The sequence below is a fragment of the Colias eurytheme genome, chromosome 6, assembly GCF_061535395.1.
Source record: "Colias eurytheme isolate Ceu_HAF_F1 chromosome 6, ilColEury1 Martin Lab GWU primary, whole genome shotgun sequence".
NCBI lineage: Eukaryota > Metazoa > Arthropoda > Insecta > Lepidoptera > Pieridae > Colias > Colias eurytheme.
Genome location: NC_142985.1, coordinates 8,046,106 through 8,071,840, shown reverse-complemented (window position 1 = coordinate 8,071,840; position 25,735 = coordinate 8,046,106). Strand labels below are relative to the sequence as shown.

The 25,735-nt window shown below is 33.5% G+C and overlaps 1 protein-coding gene across 1 annotated transcript in view; it reads right to left on the bottom strand.

Moving 5' to 3' along the window:
- Window positions 1-1,780: 1,780 nt before the first annotated feature.
- Window positions 1,781-25,735, bottom strand: part of LOC149907820 (agrin-like) — a 45,562-nt gene continuing 21,607 nt past the window's right edge. The window contains exons 7-27 of the mRNA XM_090102936.1: window positions 25,013-25,228; window positions 24,415-24,636; window positions 22,378-22,478; window positions 20,628-20,742; window positions 17,506-17,745; window positions 16,951-17,256; window positions 16,582-16,734; window positions 15,783-16,061; window positions 15,459-15,605; window positions 12,749-12,882; window positions 11,766-12,057; window positions 10,068-10,235; window positions 9,290-9,653; window positions 8,916-9,128; window positions 8,413-8,807; window positions 8,094-8,340; window positions 7,391-7,555; window positions 6,541-6,737; window positions 5,938-6,124; window positions 4,119-4,483; window positions 1,781-3,795 (exon numbers count right to left, since the gene is read on the bottom strand). Of these exons, the coding sequence (XP_089959062.1) occupies window positions 3,650-3,795; window positions 4,119-4,483; window positions 5,938-6,124; window positions 6,541-6,737; window positions 7,391-7,555; window positions 8,094-8,340; window positions 8,413-8,807; window positions 8,916-9,128; window positions 9,290-9,653; window positions 10,068-10,235; window positions 11,766-12,057; window positions 12,749-12,882; window positions 15,459-15,605; window positions 15,783-16,061; window positions 16,582-16,734; window positions 16,951-17,256; window positions 17,506-17,745; window positions 20,628-20,742; window positions 22,378-22,478; window positions 24,415-24,636; window positions 25,013-25,228 (4,652 nt within the window). The 3' untranslated portion in view covers window positions 1,781-3,649. The remainder of the gene's footprint in view (window positions 3,796-4,118; window positions 4,484-5,937; window positions 6,125-6,540; window positions 6,738-7,390; window positions 7,556-8,093; window positions 8,341-8,412; window positions 8,808-8,915; window positions 9,129-9,289; window positions 9,654-10,067; window positions 10,236-11,765; window positions 12,058-12,748; window positions 12,883-15,458; window positions 15,606-15,782; window positions 16,062-16,581; window positions 16,735-16,950; window positions 17,257-17,505; window positions 17,746-20,627; window positions 20,743-22,377; window positions 22,479-24,414; window positions 24,637-25,012; window positions 25,229-25,735) is intronic.

Below are 25,735 nucleotides of genomic sequence, written 5' to 3'. Positions count from 1 at the left end.
ATTAAATATTTCAACAGCCACGTCTTCTTTGGTTGGCAGTTTTCTTCTCGGCAGAGTTACCTCCTGTGTCCTCAATCGACAGAATTAATCAATTCGAGGGAGATAGGTACTCTTGTTTAGTGGTTTTGAAAATTGACAAATTGATGGTAAACATGATTTATCTTTGAGTATAATGCCTTCTGCAAAACAAATTCTCCTTCCAATTCAATTCTTTCAATGTAAAAACAATTAATAGCAAATACTTATGTATTTTCAGTTAAATTTAGTACTAATTAATTTACAAAGCACGGAAGTCCAGGCTTTCGTGTAATAAGTAAATTGATATCGAACTCATCCGTAGTCAGGGGCACGGCTGGCCAAACAGTGTACTAATTTATTATCCATAAACTTTCCAATCAAGATGGTGATAAGACACGTCCTTTCACGTTTTACGAGATTATGTACTGCTTGGTGTTTACTATTAGCGCTTGCGTTTTCTTACTTTTTATCTGAGAGATAACGTAATTTAATTACTGGAAGTTGTATAAAATAGCCCAATTCATTTAAAATGACGGTGAATGTTATTGAGAAAGATATACGTTTCAAATTGGCTTGTTTTTTGTCTTATGTAAATTATTAGTGCCAACAAACGCTCTATGAGATCATCCAGACAAGTAGTAGTACAGACAAATTAACAAATAAGAAAAAGTCTGATAGTATGATATTGTAAGAAAAATTCGAGTAAAAGCGATTTCTTCGATCTTTACTTTATGAAGTAGTTTTTGGTGTGTAAATATCTGATAAAATATCTACTGATTATGTAGCCTCGTAATTGTAAACATTTTTACCAATTTAATAGATTAACTACTAGAACTTTTCCAATCGAGAATTTAATTTAATTATAAAAATTATAGTGCTAAATGCCTGTTTTATATTAAAGTTTTTAAGCCAGCGTTGGCTGATAAAAGCTGAAAGGGGAAGAAACGGACTCAATATGCATACTAATTAGTTGCAATGACTTTCTGTTGCGCATTACTGGCGATCCGTGACTCAGATTATAATATTGAAGAGAAAATCGATATCTTACCTACTAATTGAATTTTATAATAAACTAGTGGTCCGCCCCGGCTTCGCCCGTGGTACATATTTAGCAATAAAAGGTAGCCTAGGTAGCCTTTCTCGGGTATCAAAATATCTCCATACCAAATTTCATGCAAATTGGTTCAGTAGTTTAGGCGTGATTGAGTAACAGACAGACAGACAGAGTTACTTTCGCATTTATAATATTAGTATGGATTAATTTGCATTGAAAGAGTGTTATGTGATTTCTTGTTCGGGGTTGATATATATTTTTTAAATATTGCCTTGTTTTAAAGAGGATAAAATATAAAGCTAATGGCAGTTAAAAGCTTATGAATGCAATGATAGATAATCCCACAAATAACTTCCCTCTTGTGCTTGTTAATGAAATTATATTTTATCAGCGTTATCACAAAAAACAAGGCCATCTAAAATTAAAAGAGCATTGATTTTTGATCATACCTAGGAGGATTTCTTAACAAGTCTCCATGTAGGTACTATTTTAATTAGCGCTTTTACAAATATATTATATCTTATTATAGAAATAATAAAGATTAAAGAGCTTAAGTACCTTTAATTAAAATTAACATTTTCTCCAAAATGAACAAAAGTTTGCTCGAACATTTTTAAGTAGATATATTATACTCTTTCATTTCTCAATTCATGAATGTTTCCAGGAATCACGTTTTTAGACAACAGTAGGTAAAATAAAACAACGTAATATTTGCAGTCTCATTTAATTTATTACTTTCATTATTATGTATACAGACTTACGTAGGGTACATCAAAACACACGCTGTATATGAAATTAGTCTGGAAGATATAAAGTTTAAGATCCAGCGAAACATCTTATTTACAGGCAGACGAATATTTGTATCCGGACTGGATTCTCCGGTAGCAAATCTGTTTGATATGCTTTGAACGTATGGCTAAGCAAACATCCACCAAATGGAATAGTATTCGATCCGAAACACGTTCCGGATGAACAAGGATCTAGTCTAAACCTAAAATTTAATACGGATATGTTCAACCACGAAACACCTAACACGCATGTAAATGTACTTTAGATCTTTCCAATATTGTCATAGTTCATATAATTTAATACTTTGTAAGTACAACGCTATATAGATATAAAAACTCGGCTTAAAATTTGAATAAGCGTCTAAAAATGATAAGTTTGTAATGTATCGTGACGATGAAATATTAATTCATTTAGTTATCTACAGTTACTAAATCGATTTCTCTATCGCTAACACCTAATGATATCTTTTAACTTTGTATACAAATGTGCTACAGAACATTTCGTAGAATTTATTGACATAATAAGTAACAGTAAAGCGGCTTGTAAAAAAATCTAATCTATTTTAACTATTTACATATATTACATAATTGTGAACGTGAAATCAATACCGAAATTGCACTGCAAGTAATTAATATTACTAAATATTAATAAATCAATAGGTATGTCAATTTAATAGATGCAAAAAATCCAAATAAATTTGAAACCAATAATGAATAATATTATTTACTTGCATTGCAATAGGTAAACTACAAAGCTAAAATACAACCAAACAATAGACAATGATAACATGAAATATTATTGTCATACTCTTCAAAGTTTTGTGAATAAGTCTGTGTGATACGAAAGCGGCTTAAAAAAAGGAAATGTATATAATAATACTTAATCTAATACTAATGAAATCAACTACTGTACAACTATGGCACTGTTTATATTAGGTACGTAATACAATATAGATATAAGGATTCAAATTTAATACATCTCGGAATGATAACAGTGGAATTAATTTATGAAGAGTTCATATAATAGCTATTTACTGAGAGCACATATTTAATATCGATATCTCAATAAATAACCAATTAATATAAGCATCACATTAAGTATTTACGGAATGTTATAATTAAAGCCCATCAATAAATTTGTTACTTACGCTAATTTATTTATTACAATAATTTAGTTGATTATTATTAATTTAAAAATAATTAAATTCAAGCCACAATGCTTTTACTTTAATTTGTATATTTGCATAGATATTGTGATCGATATGCAGGTACGTAATAATATATTTATTACAACGTGTTGTAAAATTTAGTTAAAAATCAACAATTGTTTTCTTAGTAATTGAAGATAATCTAGAATAAATAGATGAATAATACAACGTCGTAACATGTAATCTCTGATGCGTATATTTTTACTAGCACCGCTTATAAAAGAACTTAAAATAAACCTATAAAAGTAATGTGTAAAATTATTATGGCAACATAATATTATTTTGGTTACTAATATGAGAATTGGTTGATTCTCTGTTGCAAATAATCATTGTCTACTCAAACAATGATAAAAAAAAAACAATAAAAAATACCTCATTCAACATGAACGCAACCTTTACATTCGATTTTTAAATTTCGAAAAAAAAAAACATAATTTATAGCCACATACTGGCCACTAAGAACTCGTCAGTTTAAAAATGTAAGATATGTATCGGTAGGTTTCACTTTTGCAGGTACTAACAGTTTTCTCGTATGGATATAATACTTTTAATATCACTGGTAGTTTATACCTTTGTTAATGTTAGGTGCAATATTGTATTGTAGATATGGGTCGGATGGGAGATGTGATGTCAATATGCCTTCCGTTTGATTTGACACTAGCGACGCAACCACGAAATCCTGTGTACAGAGTCGCTGGGAGTCCCAATGGTAATGACGGTGATCCACCTATCATACAAATAATGCATTAGATTTTAGAATTTAATGTGCTACTGCTCGTATCATAATCACATTCATAATAGTGTACTAATAATTATGGTATCGATATCGAATATCCGTGGCCACTAATTATACATTTTCATAATCTAGCATTTGGAATTAATTAATATAAGTTCTACAGTGAATATTTTGTATACTGTTAGGAACTTCCTATAATTGTTTACTATGCAAAACATTATTAAACTCTATGATTGTTTGTAAAACCAAGGCATTAGTCTCTCATAATATGATATTCTAATACATGAAGAGATACTAATTAATTAAATACTTACCTATCCACAGCTTAGGATTGGCTTTCGAAGGCAAAAGCAAAGATTGCGAGTACCCTCTAACAGGCGGCGTGTCATCCACTTGAAGCATTGCAAGCCGCTTCCTCCTCCGCACAGTCGCAGTATGCCACATACCATCATCAACCCTCTCTTTAGACTCTATACTTTGAAACCAATCCTCGTGCATAGCTGAATTAACCTCCTTAACATCAGTATCAGTATAAATCAGCTGAAGCTTGCCGAAACTAAGGCCGAGGCCAATGAAATCTCGCGGTCGAATGCCGATTTTACGCCGCCACAAGAGGAGACCGGAGTCGTTGGAAGTACGGAATTTAATCTCATATCTTATACCGCGAGGGCCGTGATTCCTAAAACACATTGTTTGTTGTAAATGATTTAGCTACTATGATAGACTTAAGCAAAGCCAAGGATTTGTAGTTATAGAGCACTACAGGATTGTGATTTAATAGATTGAATTTGACATTATATTATGTATGTACGTAAATTTTGTATGTTTAAAACACCAATGTAAAATTATTCAATCAAAATATACTGAAAGCATTTAACGTAAGTAAAGATAAAACGTGCCTAAGCAGTAATTAATCATAAAAGCATTCGAAATTAAAATAAATTATCATCTCAATTCTTTAGCTGCATTAAAATCACTTTTCCAAATGATAACTATTGAAAATGTTAATACATAATGGAGATAACTTTTATGCAAATAGTATGAAAATAATTAATGATATGCAATACAAATACACGTCTACGCGACAGCAGTTTTGAATTTATGCTTTTATGCAAATATGCGGAACTTTTGCTTAACTTTTATATTACTCCCGTAGAGAATTTCGCCCATTTAAAACTAAAGCAATGGCATTTAAAACAAATGATGATATAATTATACAAAAAATGCAAATAAATTAAGGCAATTACCAGTTTAAAAATAAAGTTTGCATTGAACCTTGTCATTAAAAATAATAATTGGAATGCTTCAGCGTTGTACCACTAAATCAATATTAATATAAATATGAAAGCTTATTACACTTATAAAAAGGTAGACACATAAAAAGCAATTCATGCAAACATCAATCAGACCAATGACCTAAATTATTCGCTCTAGCCGATTGAAAACTCGAAAGCGACAATCGATCTTTAACTTCGACTTGAATATAATTTAACAAATCGCACCCAACTTCAAATATGACGAGGCATTTCGCATATTCCGAAGCCTAACCAAGTCACGTACTAGCACTTTAGTGTGATCTGATAAATCAACTCAATTTACAAAGGCTAATGAAGCGAACTACGCGAGCAAACTTCCAATAGGCATGGATAGATTTGTAAACATAACTTGCAAATACTAATACAATGAAACAATAGCCAACAACAGGGACAAGGGTGCTATATATCTATTGAATTATTTACCTAATCTATTATTGTGGAGAATTAGTACTTATAGTTATATCTAGATTATCGACAAATTCATCCTTCGTATGCTATCTTACATCGTAATTTCCTTCACCAAACAGCACGTTAGTGGGTAAGCTAGAAAATAAATATTAAGTTAGTGATCGTTAGTATTTCTTCGAAACAATATAACAACAAATATCTAAGCGATTCATCTGTGAAATATCTCGAACATAGCACAGCGAGAATATAATTTCCCAAGTAAATTTGCATAATATGTACGATCAGAATTCATTGTTAGAGCGGATTATACCACTTTAGAATTCCCCTCAGATGTTATATTATAATTATCGTTCATAAAGTGTGATCATTTACAAAGGCGCGTTATAAAATGAGCGTTGTTCATTATTACCTGCGTCCTCCACGGCTTCTGTACGAGTAGTAATTATTTCCGTCGAACCTAATAGGCGCTTCATCGTTCAACATCTCTACTTGTAATTGTACCTCGCAGTTTCTCCCCTCGTAGCCGTCGCGGCACATGCATTTGTATTCGTTTAATAAAGGTATGCATGTGCCGTTGTTCTTGCATGGCGTGAGACCTAGTAGTATTTTGTTCATCATTACAACGTTTTAATAGCTCTTGTTTTACGAGAACAATGACTTCTTACCCAAATTTATACATGAGGTTTTCGATTAAAATATAGTTACTATTTCAACTATTTACTTATATATCTTTCAAAAGTGTATATTTTAATTCATCAAAATGACATTTTTACAATTTACCAGAATGATAGCTCAACTAGAACTTAAAAAAATCTAAATCCATAGAATAAATCTCCTCATAACCAGACTACTTGTTCAATAAAATTAAACTTGCAATTTACCTAGCATTAAAGCAACGCCGGTCCTTTTTATAAACTCAACAGGATCTAAAGCAGAGCGTATTATGAATATAATCCTGGATGGAAATCTCTTTAATAAATTTAACATAGTTATATATCGTTTAGATGCTTACCATCCCCGCAAGGCGGGCCGGTATACTTGGTGACCCCGCTCGTAGCACAAGGGAGTCTCTCTTCCTCGGGGACTACACTGCACTTGGCTGTATCCAAGCTATATAATGACAAGGGATTTCCATTCACGAAAACCTGTTGAATTGCGCCTATAAAACTGCTGGTCACTCCCGACATTTTGTGAGGACGAATGTACGAACTGAAAAAAAGATTTCATGTCAACACCCTTACCTTTCAATGGATGAAAAATTTCCTCTAATACGTTACGACCAAAGGAAAAATGTCATAACATTTATTTTAATTTTCTTTTCTTACAATACAAAACTGAAAAATAATTATATTGTGATGAAATCCAGTGTGTATTTAAAAAATCCGTTAAGGTTTGTGAACGTCCGTCTTTTCGTGAAAGTTGTTTAAAAATAAAATAAACAATTTTAATTGCGGAGCTCTCAAGAGATTGCGTTTCCAAATATTTAATTTAAATTTCTGTGGCTATTATTTTTATAATATAATGCCTGTATATATTTAGATGCCTATTTTTTTTTTATAAAAATACCTTTTCTTTAATTTTATTTTACTTTCAACAGCATAATCGATTTAATATAATAAGCCGACTTTTATTGTAACATTTATTAATAATTTAATATTACGTTCATTTGAACGCGCCCATTCATATCACATTAATTTCGAATATAAAATTACCTTTAATAATATGTAATCCCATTATATTAATTTATTAATGTGATTTCACATTATTTATAATGTGAACCCCGGAAGAAGAACACAACAAACCGTATTCATCCTTACTATCAAGGATATAACAAGGCATTAGCGTAATTAGATCGGACTTACGGCAACGATCCAATAAAGAGTGGCAGCGTCAGCTCCAAATGTGTGAGGGGTGGCGCGGAATGTCCCCTCTGCACGGGGTGGTGGTCGAGCTGCAGGCTGCCGTGCCGGCCCGCGCGCGACACACGCACGCGGTGCCAACGACCTTTGGTTATCGGCGTCGGCGACCTGGTGTCAAGGATTTGTGCTATTGGGTTAACTGACACTGTTCGCTTCTTTGTCACATCGGATATCGAGGTTGTAGTACAAAGGATGATGTGCTAGGGCATCGAGGAGATTTGTATGCAATTTTACCCGATCATTGATGTGAAAAAGGGTAAGTCAAACTTTTTATTTACAATCTTTGACTTTAACAATGTAAAGTTTGTTAGCTTATTTATTAAACTGGATATTAAAAGCCTTTTATTAAATTAGGACCTGATTATAATATTATTTTGGATATTTAATATTATTCTAAAATAGAAGCGAGATAAAAAGAAGAGTATGTACGTGACGTGAATGTATAAGTACTTCTTTTTATTAGCGAGTAACTTCATTGTTATAAAGCCACAAGTAGCGAACAGTTTATTTTATCGGAGTTCTATAAACATTTAATATTCGTATGGATGAGAAGTACGACAAAGTAGGTTAACAGTTGAACAAGTCGTATTAAGCCAAGAAAATCCCCTTAATTTAATTCGGCAACGAAATTCAAAGCTTTACTTACGTGATATTAGCGATCCCACTTCCTAAATTGTACCTAAACTGGAGGTATCCATTAACTAAGTTAATAGCTATAAAATCCCCCTTCGCTTTATTGGATTGGCCGGTGTAGAGTAACATTCCCGAAAATCGGTTCGTTAAAAACCAAATTTCAATGCGGAACGCTTTGCCCAGTCCTTCTAGCGGCATTAACTCGATGTAGCTCGTCCCATTGAATTGAGGAGACCACGATTCTTGGACAACATTTACATCTGAAAATACTAACAATCAGTTTTCGAGTCGAGATAATCGAGTAGATACGTAAAAATAGAACTAGAGAGTACCATTGTTGCAAGTATTCCCGTTGGATCCAATTTCGCCTCCGAATAAACATCGGCAGACGTGTCCTCCATCTGGGCCAATGTCACACAATAGCCCCTCATCATACCCGCAAGGATTCGACTCGCACGGATCTAATCTATCGTCGCAATTGGATCCTTGAAATCCGATAGAGCAGCTACACGCATAGTCGGTCGTCGAGTCCTCGACGGGCCGGCACGTGGCGCCGTTCTTGCAAGGCATACTCATACAGGGATTAGATTGACACTCCCGGACGTTTTCTATAGAAACTACCAATGAGTCTGGACGACCCAATTTCTTTGTCAGTAGATGACGTATTATTCTCAAGTATTTAATACATCCGATAAAACTGCTTCGTGTTCCGATATTATCAAATACCCTAGAAAAGATATACTTATATTTAACACTTGTCATTTTTTTGTTATTTTTTACATAGTTTATAATATAGTATGTTATTTAAATAAACTTAAAAACTTTTATATTTTACCGTGAATAATTCGTTGGTACACTGCCAATATACGCATCGTCAGCAAGGTCCAAAGCTTTCAAATTTCCTCTCGATTGACCTGCTACATCTTCAAAATTGTCAACTGATAAAATTCCATCCCTGTGATATCTCTTTGCCGACACTTTATGATATTCATTCAAAGATATCTTTTCTAGTGATGTTAGTACGATCGCTCCATTTCCGAGGTTGTATCTAATATAAAAATATTACTGTATAGTTGCAAACTTAATATAACTCAGACGTAAGTTTTGGATATTTTCTTACGAAGCGTTTCCGTGAAGTTTATTAAGAAAATATTATATGTATGGATATAACAAAAGTGAAGTGGGTTATTCAATAAATCAATAAAGTACCTGAACTCCAAGTATCCGTTCACTAGAGCGAGCGAAACAAAATCCCCCGTACCGTCGGATTTCTGCTGATTGTACAATATAACTCCGTTCTCAGAAAATGCCTTAAACTCAATGTCAATATTCAACTTATGGTAAGCCTTCAATGGTTTCAGACGTATATACGATGATCCGTCGAAAGACGGGGTCTCTATGTAAGGGATATGAGATTCATCTTTGGCTATTGTTTCGCAATTGATACCAGTGTAATGGTCAGAGCACACACAGGCGTACGTCGAACCAGGCAGGTCAATACAAGTGCCTTGATTGGTACAGGGTTCTGATAAGCACGCACTATACTCCTCGGTTGTTTCTTGGGTCGATTGTTCTGGAATAACACTTAAGACATGAACTGCGTGTAATTAGCGCAACCGTATTTCATAATCCGGTAGAATTAACATTTATTAAACTGTTCCAGCACTCAACCTTATTAAATATTCAAATTACGCTCGTAAACGTAACATTATGTTTAAAAATATGAATTTTAATTGGATCGAGTGAAAGAAAAATAAACAAGCAGTTAATTTAACACGTTTATAAAACAAGAATTTATATATAGTCATACATTGGTTTTAAATTTAACTCAAAAATTTATATAAATTCCTGTTGTAGATTTAAATATTTTAATATCAAACCGAAATATAAATTTTCTGTACGGTTAAACGACGAGTACAAACGAAGCTTACATTGTCATTTATCTTAAAGCCCCTTTACTATAGATACACGTATTACGAACACTTACCAATACAAGCCTTCCGATGCGTAGTGGGTATGTAACCGGGGCGGCACACGCAGCCACCCCGCGCGCAATGTGCGCCCGGCAATGCGGTACAATCCGAGTCTTGTGTACAGAGATCACCGAGCAACGCACCCACCGCCCCTACTGTGGCCGTTGTTGCTGTTTGCGAACCTACATTCATTTCGGAAATTAAATAATAGTGTAAAATGCAGTCCATTTCTTTGTAATAAATGTAAGGAAATTCTTCTTGTATATTTTATCATGGGGTATTGACGTAAATTCTTGTGCTAATTTATGTGTACCTATTTTTTTACATCATTTGATCATTCACATTTTAATAGGTTTAAAATATTATTCATTCTAGGTACTAAGTAATAAAACCAACTAGGTTAATTTTAGCTTAAATGAAAAACAGGCTCCTATGTTTAATTCTATATCTTTGTTTTATTTACTATATTTCAGTACTGATTGAAATTACTTTTAGAAACACTTCAGAAAGTTTTCTAACGAATGCAGTACTTTAACATGACTTTAACCCAGAAAAACTTATAATTGGTCAACATAAATTTATAAATCCATAACATTGTTTACGAAATTTTGAGCTGAACATTAATTAACGTCAGATAAAATCTTAGTTACCAAAACAATGAATCGTTTAAATATCATTCCCATTAATAATAATGATAAGGAAAGACAAGAGTACTAAACTTTCATTTATCAGATATAATGAAACAGACGCGTGGCAACTAACAATATTAATAATAAGGAATAAGTAAGATAAATCGTTAACAAAGTTACGAGGGACGTTGTCATGGAATGACAAGGGCAAACAACTCACAACTTGGCCAACTGTAATCTCAACAAAATTATGTTATTAGGATGAATTGAGATGTAACTAAATTAACAAAAACTTTCCGATGATACCAGGTCACTTTCAACCAGTTAAAGAGCTGCATGATCCAAGATTAATTTGTTGAGAGTTCATTAATTTGATGTCAAAGCGGATTGAAGATAAAAGGGTAAAAACGGCCCGTTGCCAGATAAACTGCTGTATTGAAATAAATTATATTGGATCTTTATAAGTGCCAAATGAAAATTAAATATTTAGCCGAGTTCTGGAAAACGTGACGATTCTAATCGGATTATTTCAGCTTTTAAGGACACTTGTTCATATATTATTCTAATTAATAGGTGATATGAATGATAATATCGATGATGTTAAAATAATAAACAGTAATTACAAACAATAAATAAAATTAATAAACACATTGCAATAGATAAATAATCTCTTATAAATATCATCCACATCTATCATTAAGCTGAAAACGATCCTTTATATATTTCATGAAGAAAAATAAATAAAAGATAAACTAGAAATGAGCATCTAAAATATGCCTTACGTAAATACGACCGCACAACATGTGTGTCCATAACAAATAAAATACTCGTACCACTGTAATGTATTGTATAAGAAACAAAATTTTTCAAAGAAGACCTAAATTCATATGACCTAAAAATTGAACTGGTCCCACCTGCGACCTAAATCTTGCTTCCAATACGACAAAATTTTATAACATCTAAATGTCAGCGTTTACGCTTAGAATTATGGCTTATAAAGTTTATTGAAAATGCTTATAGCTTTGCACTATGGCAGGAAAGATTAATTTAAAAATGCTCCAAAAATAAGCTTATATAACTCACCTTTAGTCCTCTGTCCGGAAAGGATACTGTCAAAGTCACTGGGGGTTTCTTTTCTCGTCCAATCGTATTTATTATAGGGGTTTAGAAGATGTCTCGTAGATTTTGATGCTGCGCCATCGTCTTGCTGTGTGAATTGTATTGGTGAAGATGGTCTCGGAGGTCCTGCTGTGCCTGGTATTTCTGATAATTTGCACGGCCCAAACGCTTGCACAACTATATCCTCTTGCGTTCTGCACGCTTGTAGTTTGAGATGACATTCCGATTCGTACGTTTTCCCGTCACTTCCACATACCTAATATTATAAAAGTTTGTTTAACGGGGCATAAAGCAATTGTAAATAGTGCGGATTGTGGATTAATACTAGGCTTCTATATTGAAGTGTAAAAGCCTGCAAAAATAGCTTCTATCGCTTAAATCACATTTCCAATACAATATGTGCATAGTTTATCGTCCGTCGATATAACAGTCGCTGCAATAGCCAATCCTAAACGTATTGACAGATAGCCATTTCGTGTTTCGTTTGGCGAATACAAAGAATAAATTGATGTGCTACATAAAATGTTTCATAAAACTGTTAATAAAAGTTTCAACCTCATTTTCCTGTATTGTTTCTTAAAAACCTTTCCGCTTTAATTGCGCCATTAACGTTCTACTTAACGGTAAAGATATTTAACTCTTAAAGAATTTCAGGCTTTATGGCTTTCAGTTAATGGCTAGGACGATTAAATAATGGATATTTCTTATTATTAAATTTAGTTGGTAGGCACTAAAACATTTTCCTATAATATAATAAGTTCATAATTCTATAATAAATCGAACAAACAGCCTTTTTTACACTTGGATCTGGACATCATAGGAAAAGTTGAATGCTTTAAGTTAAATCGTTTAATCACATACATTTGAAAGTGCTACAAACACCTCTTCCACTATTCGATAATGAACCTTATCTCCTTACCTTAGCCGTTATGCTAATATCAACTTACCAGCATATTCAGATCGCTATCAGGGCAGGGCGCGGCGGCACACTCGCAAAGCGCCCCTCCCGTCCTCTCGGTGCACACAGCTCCAAAGTAACAAGACAACTCGCTACAGGATTCCGCTACGCTAAGGCTTTCAGCTATAAAACAAATTAAAAAGATACACATGAACGAGCTGACTTTAGAAGGAATACCGTAAAAAAACCTTCGCATTCATTTATTCTTTTTACGATATATTATCACTAAAAGTTTGATCTAAATTAACTACCGTACCTAGATCGTTATGTTCTCGTAGCATGTATTGAATTAAAATACTTATAACAGTACAGGAAAATGATAAATAAATCTCCCTTGTCTGTTTTAATTGAGCTATTGAAAATTGGTCCAATTAATAAACTTCTGTGAAACAATTATCTGTAGTGTTAAGAACGTTTCCTTGTTTAATTTATTTTAGTATGTGTTTGTATGTTATCGAATACTACTAATAATATAGAGGTAACACAATTATTCCAAGGAAGTTTTGTTTGTAATTACGTGGTTATAATTTTTTTTTCTCTTTTTAATATTATATGCTTTTCGGGTTTTTTTTTATTTATTTTTCACCTTAACCTATCTTTCACTGAACAAATGAACATGTACTACGCCCTACATGTTTCCAACATACCGGAATGTTAAGTACATCGTTTAAATAAAAGGCATGTAATGTAGGTCCTATCGTATACTTACGAGCTGCGAGAGGCATGTCTTTTAATTAAGACCGTGAAATTGTATCGTGTTATTTACACGTTAGTCCACAACGAGCCGGCGATTAAACGTCTGATACTTTGGAATTTCAGCCAAGATACGCAACTCTTAAGAAAACATTTCCTTTACGGCAAAGTAAACTATTAAGGATTGTTTGCATGAAGTTGCTCTGGCTTCATGTTATACTTTCTTAAGTTAAGCCTTCTGTTAGCTCACAGTATTTATAGCTGCTAAATAATACAAATAACACAAAAGCTTACAGCATTGTCGAATAAAAACAATATTGAAGTAGTAATAACAACTTTCTTAATCCATTTTAATGTTTTCAAGCATTATCAAGATGTAATATCTCTTGAACGTGTGACATGAAATAAGCATTTAGATTAATAATTAAAGACAGCGATGAACAGCAAATATGAAGAAAATGGGAATATATCGTTTAAATTTATTGAATGTTATTATAATTCTTATAAAAAGTAAACGCTATAATGGGCATTAAACAGATGTGTCGTTATACGATGCGGTAAATTTTCCATCAATCAATGTCATGTCAAAAGGAAGGTTTGAAGCTGTCACAATAAAATACTTATAACAAGTATTTCTTTTGATCGAGAAGAGATACGATACGATAATAACTATTAAATAACATGTCTATCCAACCATTAGTTTTTAGTCCGGGATACATCGCCCATTTTTGCAAGTGATTACTATCAAGCTAATTTTTCGTGAGTAGCTTTATTTTGATGAGATGCCCAATAATTTCATGTACGAAACTCTCGATTGTGGTAGCTTACAGAGGTAACAAGGATAAAAAATTTTGATTTGACGGTTCTCAAATATTTATTACGCAATTTGTAGGACAATATGTCTGTTGAATTATTTAAGTATTAAATAAGTTAAAATAAAAAAATCAGCTGGTTAGTAATCATTTATGATGACTTCGTTATCGATACACATTGGAAAGGGGGACTCTTTGACCAAACCATAGATTTTGTAGGACAAATATTTTTTCGAATAATTTAGATAATTATCTTGAGATTGAACAAAAAAAAAACATTCAGTTAGTAATTAATATTTGAGAACCATCAAATCAAAATTTTTTATCCTTGTTTCCTCTGGTAGCTACCACAATCGAGAGTTTTGTACATGAAATTATTGGGCATCTCATAAAAATAAAGCTACTCACGAAAAATTAGCTTGATAGTAATCACTTGCAAAAATGGGCGACGTATCCCGGACTATTTATAATCCCGCATCGTATTTAGACGCTAGTTGCATTTTATGTCTATTTCATTGATTAATTTTCCTTTTCACAAGTAAAACAAGTTCCCACTAAACTGTTAAAAGTTTTTATTTATATAACAAGAAAACTATTGAACTGCTTTCCAAATCGTTGGTTAATAATTTCCTTTTCATTCTGACGATTGAAAAGTACTAAAGAAGTCGCATTGAATAAAGAAATGTTTGGTTTCAAGAGAACTTTATACATTTTTATTTCCTCTTATGCAGCAGTAGTTTTCCCACCTAGCTAGTAATTTTCCCACTAATTATGCTCAGCTGCATGCTCACATGTATGTCTACATAATATTATCTACGTGAACAGAGTGCATAGCTTTTAATTCGAGACGAGGAGATTTTTGTATCTTCTTCTTTTTATGATTAAAATTTTCCGCTTAACGTTATATTAAACATTAAAAATTACTTAATTTATAAAATATTTCGAATTTCTCTTATCCTTTGTCTGGTGTATAGTCTTAAATTACATTTTGCAATATTCTTAATTTAATATTGAAATAGTGTTTCTAACTTTGTATGTTTGTAGTAGGTAATCCTCGGAAGTACATATCTGATCATGAACATTATTTGTCTAAAAGAAAGCTATTCACGAGTGATATTTTATCCTATATTTTATCCCAGTTCATCTCGAAAGAAGCCAGAGCAAACGGCTAGTGTGATATAATTAAGAACTTACGGTCCGAGCAGCCATTAGGTCCAAGTCGCCGTCTGTGGTCGGCGCACACAGTGCACTTCTGTCCCTGCACTCCGGGCCGGCAAACGCATCGCCCTGTCATTTGTTCACAGTCTTCTCGAACCGAACCAAACGCTGAACAACCACATGCTAATAGAGATAATAATATGTAGTAGAAATATCACCCACCTTTAATGTTTTGTAAGATACTGAATTCAAGGTAAAAAAAAGATCAATGCTGTTTCATTAAGATCTCATTAATAATATTGACAGATAGTAGAGGATCGAGTGCTATTCTAAGTTTAACGAGATGTAATGACTACTTACGAATGCATCCAGTGTGCCCAGAGCCTATCCTCGGCAGTCCCCAGTAGCCGGGTTCGCATCTATCGCACTTGAGGCCGCCCACCCCCGGCCGACACGCACACTGACCGCTATCATCGCAGCGATCTGTCACCGACCCCAGCCTATTGCAACCGCAGCTCGAGCTAACCGGACACCCCTCCTCATTCGAGCCCGACGCCGCCGTCGTGCCATCAGAACAACAACCGAACGAACTCTCCGAACAATGCAAGTTCTTCTTATCTTCCCCCTGCTTCACGTCATCTGCATACAAATGCAAGCTATGAATAAAGACGCCCTCCACGCGACATTTACTAAAGTGCATTTTATAACACCAGAATAAGTGACTCAAAGCTGTTACGGCGTGCGTGATTTTATCCAATTTACTCGACGGTCGCAGTATCTTGCAACGTTGTTCAACACAAAGTAGTTGTAAGCTCGACAAATTTAGTGTTTTATGAATATGTAAATGGAATGACGGAGCCGTAATTATTCATTCACATTTAAAAATGTTTCATATTTTTGTATGAAATCATCACGTATTCAGTACAACGTCCGAAATATTCTGCTGTGCCCATGAGAATACGCTTTTTGTGTCGTTATTTAAAATGCGCAAATGTTAATGTTTTAGAATATTTAATTTACACCGTGAGAATTTCGCCTTATTTTAAGCATAATCATAAATGTTGCATTCTAGTAATATTTATTCACTTGAAAGAAAAAGATTTCTTATACATTTCTCAAAAATTATTTGTATCGTGGAGTTATAGAACAAGTAACTCACTTTTCGGACAGCACCTTGCAGCAGTGAGCGTGATGTGACAGTAGCTTCCCGCGGGACAGTCCTGCCGGTGAGGTCCGTTGCCGCAGTCTATTTCCAGACCCGTGGACAAGTCAACCATCGCCTTGTTGTTCCCGCATGGTCGAACTTCCATACCTATATTTAGAAGTTGTACTATCTGTTTATAGATGAGCTTAGATATAGAATTCTAATAATATTTAAATTAATTTCATATTTTGATTTTGAATATTATTTCCTTAAATTATACTACCTATCTAATAGTGTTGAAAAAGTTTTGCGTTAGTATCGTATTAGTACAGTTAATAATATGAGTTATAAATAAAATATAACGTAGCAATAATTAATCCAAACCTTTACATAAATCCAACGGTCGCAATCTTAGTTCTAATTGTTTCTGGCAGCCCTCTTTCCGCATCGCACACAAACTTGGATAAAGCCGAAAATCGGAGGCACAGACCGGAAAATATTCATCCTCAGTCGGACATTCGAAAAGGCAGGAACAACGCGGATAGCCATCGAGACCAATCTCGCAGCTGGCGTCGAAATCACAACGGATGTCTCTGCAAGCTGTCGAACTAGTCGTGCCACCCAACTCCGTCGCTCCCAGAGAATCCGTAGAGTCTTGTTCAGCTTCAGTCGTAGTCATCGCGGTCGTAGCTAGCCATATAATGCAAATATTTGCGTGTTAGTCAAGCGATAAAGCGGAAAGTTAGTTAATTGATCTAGGACGGCGGGCGGATCGCTTTATTGGAATTACTGCTAACAACCGAGGTTGATGGCGATCCGATAGTAAATATTGTGTTTACGTAAAGTTTTTGCTATGTAGGGAAGGTATTAGTTATGTTGTTAGTAATTTAGATATTAGTTATTGCGATAAGTAGGTCAGTATTTTAAAAGTTTACTTACTCATAGCTATTGGTGGTACCACGGCGAGTCGATCTTTGCAATCGCCATAGAAGATGACATGCAGTTTTGTAGGTGGTGGTACCCCACACGCAGCTTTTTGTAGTTCACATTCATTGGAATAAGTCTGCATGGTGCTCCCGCATACGGGCTCGTGAGGGGCCCCCGTGCAATCAGTTGGACAAACACACTCCCCTGCTATGCAATGCGCCCCAAAAGAGCACTGAACCCCCTCACAAAGCGCTATTAAAAGAGAAAAAAACGTTACATAAGCAACACTACACAATTACTATAAAAAGCGGGATGTAACAGCGTTTTCCTCGTTATATTGTTTCCATTCTTACCCCAGACATGTTTAGATTTTCTGTTTTCCGGAATGAGGAATGGGGGAAGAGACCGTGAAAATTTAATAACGATTGTTTGCTACTTTCGTGCAAAATGAATCCTTGTGAAAGCGGTCGATTACCCCGCCGCAAAAAATATTGCCAAGAATTAAAAATTACTTGTTTTGCATCTCTGAAGAGGAAAAAGATTTCAGAAGTATTTCGGGTAATTAAAAAGTTTCGAAATTCCGTCTGAGGACCCAGATAACTTCAACATTAGGTTGGATGCTCACGATATTGTTTTATTCAAAACAATACCTTTTATGGTTATGCTTACATTTAAAATACAAAAATTACAATAGCCAATAATAATAAAAAACCTTACAAAGAAATTTTTATAGTGAAATTTAGTACACAGTATATAATTTACCATATTGAAAACGTTAAATGGCTTTAATTGATAAATAATGACGGAAATTTACCCTAATTGATACATGTAACGACACTTTAATTTCGTGTTGTTCCTAAATGCCTCTGTAGTTTCATTTTCTTTGCTTGTAATAAACGTGTAGAGAAATTAACATGTACAAGTATTCTAGTATATTAATTGAGTTTTAATAAGTATTATTTCTCAACAATTGTTATGCGGTAACAAAATATGTCATTATCTTAAAACGATTCAAATGAATAATTGCTGACTAAATAATATTATCAAAATAAAAGAAAAAAATACTTCATGTTTTAAATAATTTGTCTAATAATAATAAGTTGTCTTTAAATAATTCCCAGCGTAAAAGAAATAAAAGTAAGGCCTTAATTAATTACGCCATTGAGTTTTTCCGAGCCATTTTTTCCAACAATTAGAGATTAACGACGATATACCAGACGCAAAGCTGTATTGTGCTCTTAAAATCATTTCTAGTACCACTAGAGTATGAACTACCTATTGTATATTAAAAAAGGCCTACACTTCCTACCAGAAAGTAATTACACGTTGGCTTTAATTTCAGTATAATTGACTATTATTTTCAATACGTAAGACATCGTTGACTTTTAAACGTAAATTGACAACTGAGGAAAGAAAATTCAAGAATATTACTTAGGAAATAAAATTGTATTACATATTTACCTTTCTTGCGAATGAGTAAAATAATTAAAGTAAACGTGGGAAGGGACTGTCAATTCATAACAAACGTTGCATGAATCAACATAGAAGGTAAGCCAAACAATAAATCAATACATTTCAATAGTACAGGCATAATTTCCATCAGCAATAGCATTATGGCCCATGTATTATTATTATTAGGATTTACCGGCGTTCTATACAGTCGAAGTGTAACCGAGCGTACATTATTGGCTCTAGTTTGACGTGAATAGCTGAATTGCTTATCTAAGATTACATCATTACAATGCTCGGACGTGATAGCCTTTGATGGGGATAGTTTTATAGTATAAAGGAAATGATTTCATAGGTACTTATTTTTCTTTTGAACTAAAGCTACTGAAACGATAGTTTAGTTTATCTTCTTACAAATTTCGCCTACATAATACAACTTATCCATTGTTTACTATTAGCTTATTCGTTCTGCGAATAATTATCACAAGATTTCAATGTTTTACATAAAAGAGATTTTTTTTTTGTATTTGAGAGATAATAATTCAGCCTTAATTCAGCTATCTAAACTTAATCAGGCTTCCTCAGGTAAAATTTGTGTAATTTGTATGTTACAGTCTATCCCAAAATTCATACAAGCATAGATACGAAATTCTTTCAATAATAATGTTCAAATATATGCTCCGCATATTCCAATATAGGTACATATCGTATAAATTCATTTCAAAATACATAAACAATTCTTGTAGGAACCTAATACCTACAACGCGTATTATTGAATTATTAATTTATTTCAACATTACCGTCATGCAGATTGAAATTTAATATAGATCACCTTACGGTAATAATTTATACATGTCGTCCATTTGTATCTACAGACGAATAGTATTAAAATTTGAGTAGACCTGCATCAACGTATTCAGAGTTGGGAATATATAAGCCGATACTGATTTCAATTACTACATTTTCCTCAGTAAATTCATTGTGTATAACAATAATTTAGATGCAAACTGAATTATGGTGAAATAAAAGTAAAACAATCAGTCATTGCCAAGACAGGATGTATGAACATCGTCGATGAGTTTAGCTCGATCCTTAGAGCATGCGCTTCTTTCATGTATGTGTCATTATATAACTAGATAATACCAAAAAAATAAGAAAGAGTTAATAAATTCAACATTGGAGCACTCTACGGTCTGACCACTACAAGTTATACATGCAAGAGAACAAAACAGTCTTAAAACGTTTTACGGACACGCTATCTCGAAGATGGCTTGGAAACATGTGCATATTGTAACAAATAGAGTTCTATTTGTTCAATTTTAATTTGGGAATAGTTATTCCCACTTAATGAATCGTTACGTCTCAGAAACAGTGGCTCTTAGGAAAAAAATACTTAGAATTTTTTATAGATAATAAACTGATCTTCAATTTTTGTATGAACTCATTTTATGAAAACTTACCGTTTTACTGTAAATCTTGAGAAAAGGTAGCTTTTCCTCCAGATATCGAATCGATAGACAAATCTTTTAGAATTCATTTACGATTGAGTTTTGAACAACTTTGTGTGGGGGGTGAATTTTTGTAGTCAAATATCTAAATTGACCAGACTATAATGCGGTTATTCTCATTATAGTCTGGTCAATTTAGGCTCTCATTAAATAAATTAATTAGAAGCAAGAACTCACCGCAACCTCCGTTATAAGCCAGCCGCAGGGCGCTCTGGTCGTGACACGCCGTCGAGTCCAGCTCACACTGCGACGGGTACGTTTGTCCATCCGTTCCGCATACAACATCCGATTCCTGGCGCCAAAGATAAATTGTGGCTTTATTGTTCCTATTTCTATCAAATAAAAGGCGCTTTGTTCGCCAACTCGTCAAATATTAGCTCGGAACTATAAGGTAAGTCCATTTAAGAAGCTTTGTTGAGCTTACAACTATGACGTGAATAGAGAGCGGAAAGATTTAAAATGTATTGTTAAATAAGAAAAAACGCAATAAGGTTAGGAAATTATTGAATGCATATTGCAGATACTGTATACTGTAGAAATTTTTCTAAACTTAAAATAGTTAAAGCCTTATTAAAGCAATGATTCTTCAGCTTTTTTTGTTTATGTTTGTAATTAGATTCTTATTTTTCAATTTCACATATAAAACAAAATTTTAATATATTATGTGTTAAAGTATTACTTACTTATAACTATGTATAACATAACTGGAGTAAGCTTATAGGGTCACAAAAACTTCCATAAAATTCAACCTACCGAAATATTGTGCTATAATACCCTATTAACCACAATAGAAATAAGTGTATAAAGGAAACAGCGAATTTTGTAGGTCGATTATTTAATAGATAATGAACCTATAAACTTCCCACCACGTATATTTAGTTTTATAAGGCACGCGAGATTACAATAATCGATAGTTTTTGTACGGCTAACGCTATGCAAGAATAGAATCACTATAGAAATTGCTTGTGAAAATATAAATAACATTTTACTTCTTTTGATAAAATTAAATACCTATTTTAAGATTGTTTCAGGTTATTTTCAAGGATTGAATATCAAAGCATCTAACAAGAAACAAATCTCACGAATCAAACACTTCATGTAAAAATATTGACATACATTAGTGTGGATTACATTATGTATTTATATAGAGGTATAGGAATAGAAGCTTAAATATAAAAACATATCACCTATGAACATGTATAAGAGTGTGTTTTTCTTTTACGCATTTTTTCTTACATAAAAATTGCTTATTTATATTTATTCTACGTAAAATAGTAAACAATATAATCAATCCTACAAATGAACCCCGTATATTTGTCTCACAATTTGTCTATTAGGAAACATCGTCACGCAATGCCGTAATAAATGTCATGTAAAATGTCTATCAGTAAATTGGTGGTTTGGATATTTCCTTCCGATGAAAGCCTTAAATTTGATGCAAATTTTAAAATTGATATTTGAATGTATTTAGATCAAAGTTATTATATTAAGTTCGATATAAATTATTTAACAACATCTAAACTAACTCTAAAATGGTAAAATATACATTTAATTGTTCCATAATTGTCATGCCCCGAATTATAGAGTCCTATAAAATCATTATTTGAGTAGGTAGATATTATTCATTTTTCATACGATGGAAAATATAATTATGTTGTAGGTTACTGACCGCATCAAAGCGCCTCTACTTTACATTTTAACAATAATTATTTACTTCAATTTGAATGTAATTTCTTACATTCACTGGATTAGTATAAGGACATTATTTCTTGTTTACAACCAGGCCAAGAATCACAAACACCAAAAGTCATACCATCCACTCTTTTACCATACAAACCCAATATTTACCTATATGTAGATACAGGCCATACATCCATGGATCGAAAATACACAACAAAGCCGAAAAAATAGACCGTAAAAAGTTTACCTGAGCCTCCGTACAGTTGTGGTTACATCGGCATACAGGCCGGCCGGAATCGCCCACCTCGCAGCTCCCCCCTCCTTGGCATACGATGTCCGCACATGTTACTGCACAAAAAGTATTATGGATGCCTAAATCGTGTTATATCGGGAGTAAGAATGTATACAGATGCTTTGGAAGAAAAGTAATGCGTGTAATAATAGTAAATTATAGAGGTAGAGCAAAGTATTGTAAAGCATTACTAATATGTATACGAAAGTTTATCTCGATAATGATTTGATAATATTTTGAATTTCTTCACATAGATAATATTGTTCACTAAACAAAGCCTTTAGTTTACGATAGTTTAAAATGCAAACAAAGAAGATGCTAGATATCAGCTTATTATAATCCTATCCCTGCTTAAAGTTGCAGAAAAGATAAATCCTAACGATATCGCAGTGAAATCTAACTTGAAAGTCTATTAACGATCAAATATCAATATTCTTATTACCGAACGTCTTCGAACATCACTTTCAAAGTAGTTAAGAGTAACTCTCTGAAAGAGATTTCATTAAAATATGAAAGCTATTACAGGATAGCGTCGTCCAATATTGATTCAATAACCAATAAGATGATGTAAAATTAATCCTTTGTCTCCGCCCATTAATCCGTGTCTTTCCATTATTCACTGGATCTGTTTTAATCTCTAATTGTCATTTCAATGAGCACAGAAGCTGATGGATTTCGCGCTACTAATCAACGGACCCTCTATGTAAAATAAATTGGCAATTGAATTCCCTATAAGGGTAGGTTTTGTGTGAGCCTCTTTGAATTCACCAAATACTTAGATAGGCTTAATCCTATTTTGCTAAATACAAAAGAAATCCTCTCTTAACATACCTACATACAAAATGATGCACCATGTAGTAAATGAGACTCACAAATTGATTTTATTATTTAGCTGATACTTATACATCGGGAAATCATTATGCATGATTGAAGTAATCATGTCTTATTTGTATAACCTAGACGAGCTCACTAAGTAAATAATTTAAGTCAATCCCTCAGTCACTTAATCACTTTGCTCATTATTAACAAAATCCTTTCTTAGCATACAAACAATATAATGAATCACGTAATAAATGAGACTTACAAATTGATTTTATTATGTAGCTGATAGTAATAATATGGATCGGAAACTCATTATGCAAGATTGAAGTATAATATTCCATAGAAAGGTAGATAGATCTTGCCGATATTAAAAAACAAGCTCTCTCTTTATAAAAGTATTTTTACGCCAAAGGAATCTTGTGCGCCTTTTATTGACAACTTTATAAAAGACGAAGACTTTCATCACGGGAAATTGATAGCGATTTTTCTTGCGAGGGAATTTTATAATTGATTTCATCTTTACTTTTAAATTCACCGCGGGCAGGCGGGGCTTAAACCCGAATGGGTAAAGAAAATATTTTACTCCCGTTAAATACCACGATGAGGAAATCGAGTCATTTAAATCGTTATCAAGCTTTTATACTGCTGTTTATAGATTTATGGAGGATTCATAGCACGGGCTTTTAAAATTCATCGGAGTACTTGCAAAATAACGTGGAAAATATTTGCCGTTCAATTAAAATAAAAGCACGGACTGCCAGTATTAACTATAAGATAGTATTCAATCAATTTATGCTTTAATCTAAGTTCATTTAGTTTTAAATGAAATTTCAAAGTTATTTTGATATTCATCTAAGCTCGTGGCATTGAACTCTTTTGAATCAAGATAATTTTGCAATCAGTGGATGATAAATATTAAACCATATTGGTTTTTAGAATAATTGTGGAGAATTTAATAAGTCTAGAGAAAATTAGAACTACTGAATTTTAGTTAAAGTCGAATTTTAGGTTTTACTGAAAATGTTATTATTTTTTTTTATATTGTTATTTTAATTATGAGCTTTTACATCAGTCTGTCACTTTATTTCAAAATTATATGCTTACAAATAATCCGATAAATAAATACACACAATATAATATGATCTACTTCAATTTATCGAAATTACTTACAGCACGTTCCATTATACAGCACTTTCAGGTCATGCTCGCCCATGCCGGCTTGACAAGCATGCATGCGCATCTTGCACTCGCTTCCATACGTGTTGTGGTCAGACGCACACACGGGCGCGAGGCTGGAGTCGCACACAGGGCAAGAGCATTGCGCGGACCCGCCGCGGGCGATGCACGCGCCGCCCCAGGGACATGTTGCTAATGCGCAGGGATTTTCGATACCTAGAAGAACACTGGTCATTAAAAATTGTATTTACTAAGAAGTGTGTTTAATGAGAATCTGATTAGAAATGAGATACTTATATTTGTATAGGAATAGGTATAAGGAATGATTCGATGTGTCAGCAGCGCAAAACCGTTATTTTTAATTTTAAATTCATTCATTTATTTGTGCTTTGCAAAACCGTCTGAATAGATAGTGTGCATTACCCCTTTTGTTCCGGCGGTAATGCGTGACAAAACGTAAAGTTTGATAAGAAAATTTATTTCAATGCTATCAATTTTTATTCTCTTCCATAAAGAAAAATCAAAGGTCTGGTCAAAAATCTTGATATAAGTCGATGAATAATTTTCACATCACTTCCCAATCAAAACTTACCGCAAGCTCCCATATACGCAACACGTATGTCCCTGTTCTCCAGACAAGCGGCTCGGTCAAGCAGACACGGGTTATCATAGGTCCGGCCATCGGTCCCGCAGACCGGCCTCATCACCTCCTCGCAGTCTGGACCGCACCCACACACAGCTACACCGTGTACGTCCAACGTGCATAACTCACGCACACCACACTTCACCGATTCGCAGGGATGTTGTGCTGTTTGAATAATACGATAATTAGGAAATTAGATGATAAATTAGGTGCTGTGGAACAATATGAAATGGGATGGCAGATTTTCAAGTCCCTTACGTAATAGCATTTTGAAAACTTAACATTTTCACCTGAAAAATCATTGTTTTGTGCAACATTTAATAAAACTTAACAACCACACACGCCCAATGGATAGAAAAAAGCTTCTTTTAATCTCACAAAGTGGTATCAATTATATATGGATGAAAAGGCTGATATAAGCCAACAGCCCTTCAAATATTGAGTTAATAACTCCAGAAAATTGAATTATATTTTTGCTGTCACGATTCCTTTTGGGAGGTCTACGCTTCAATGCTCGTGTCCAATTACGCTCTTTAGAACAAAATGTCTTCCAAATAGATCCTCAATAAACAGTGGATATTTGCATTTATGAAGAAAGATTTAATTATAGATTAGACAGCGAGACACTGAGGTGAATATTTGTAAAACCACAACATTCTCGTTAAGGATCTC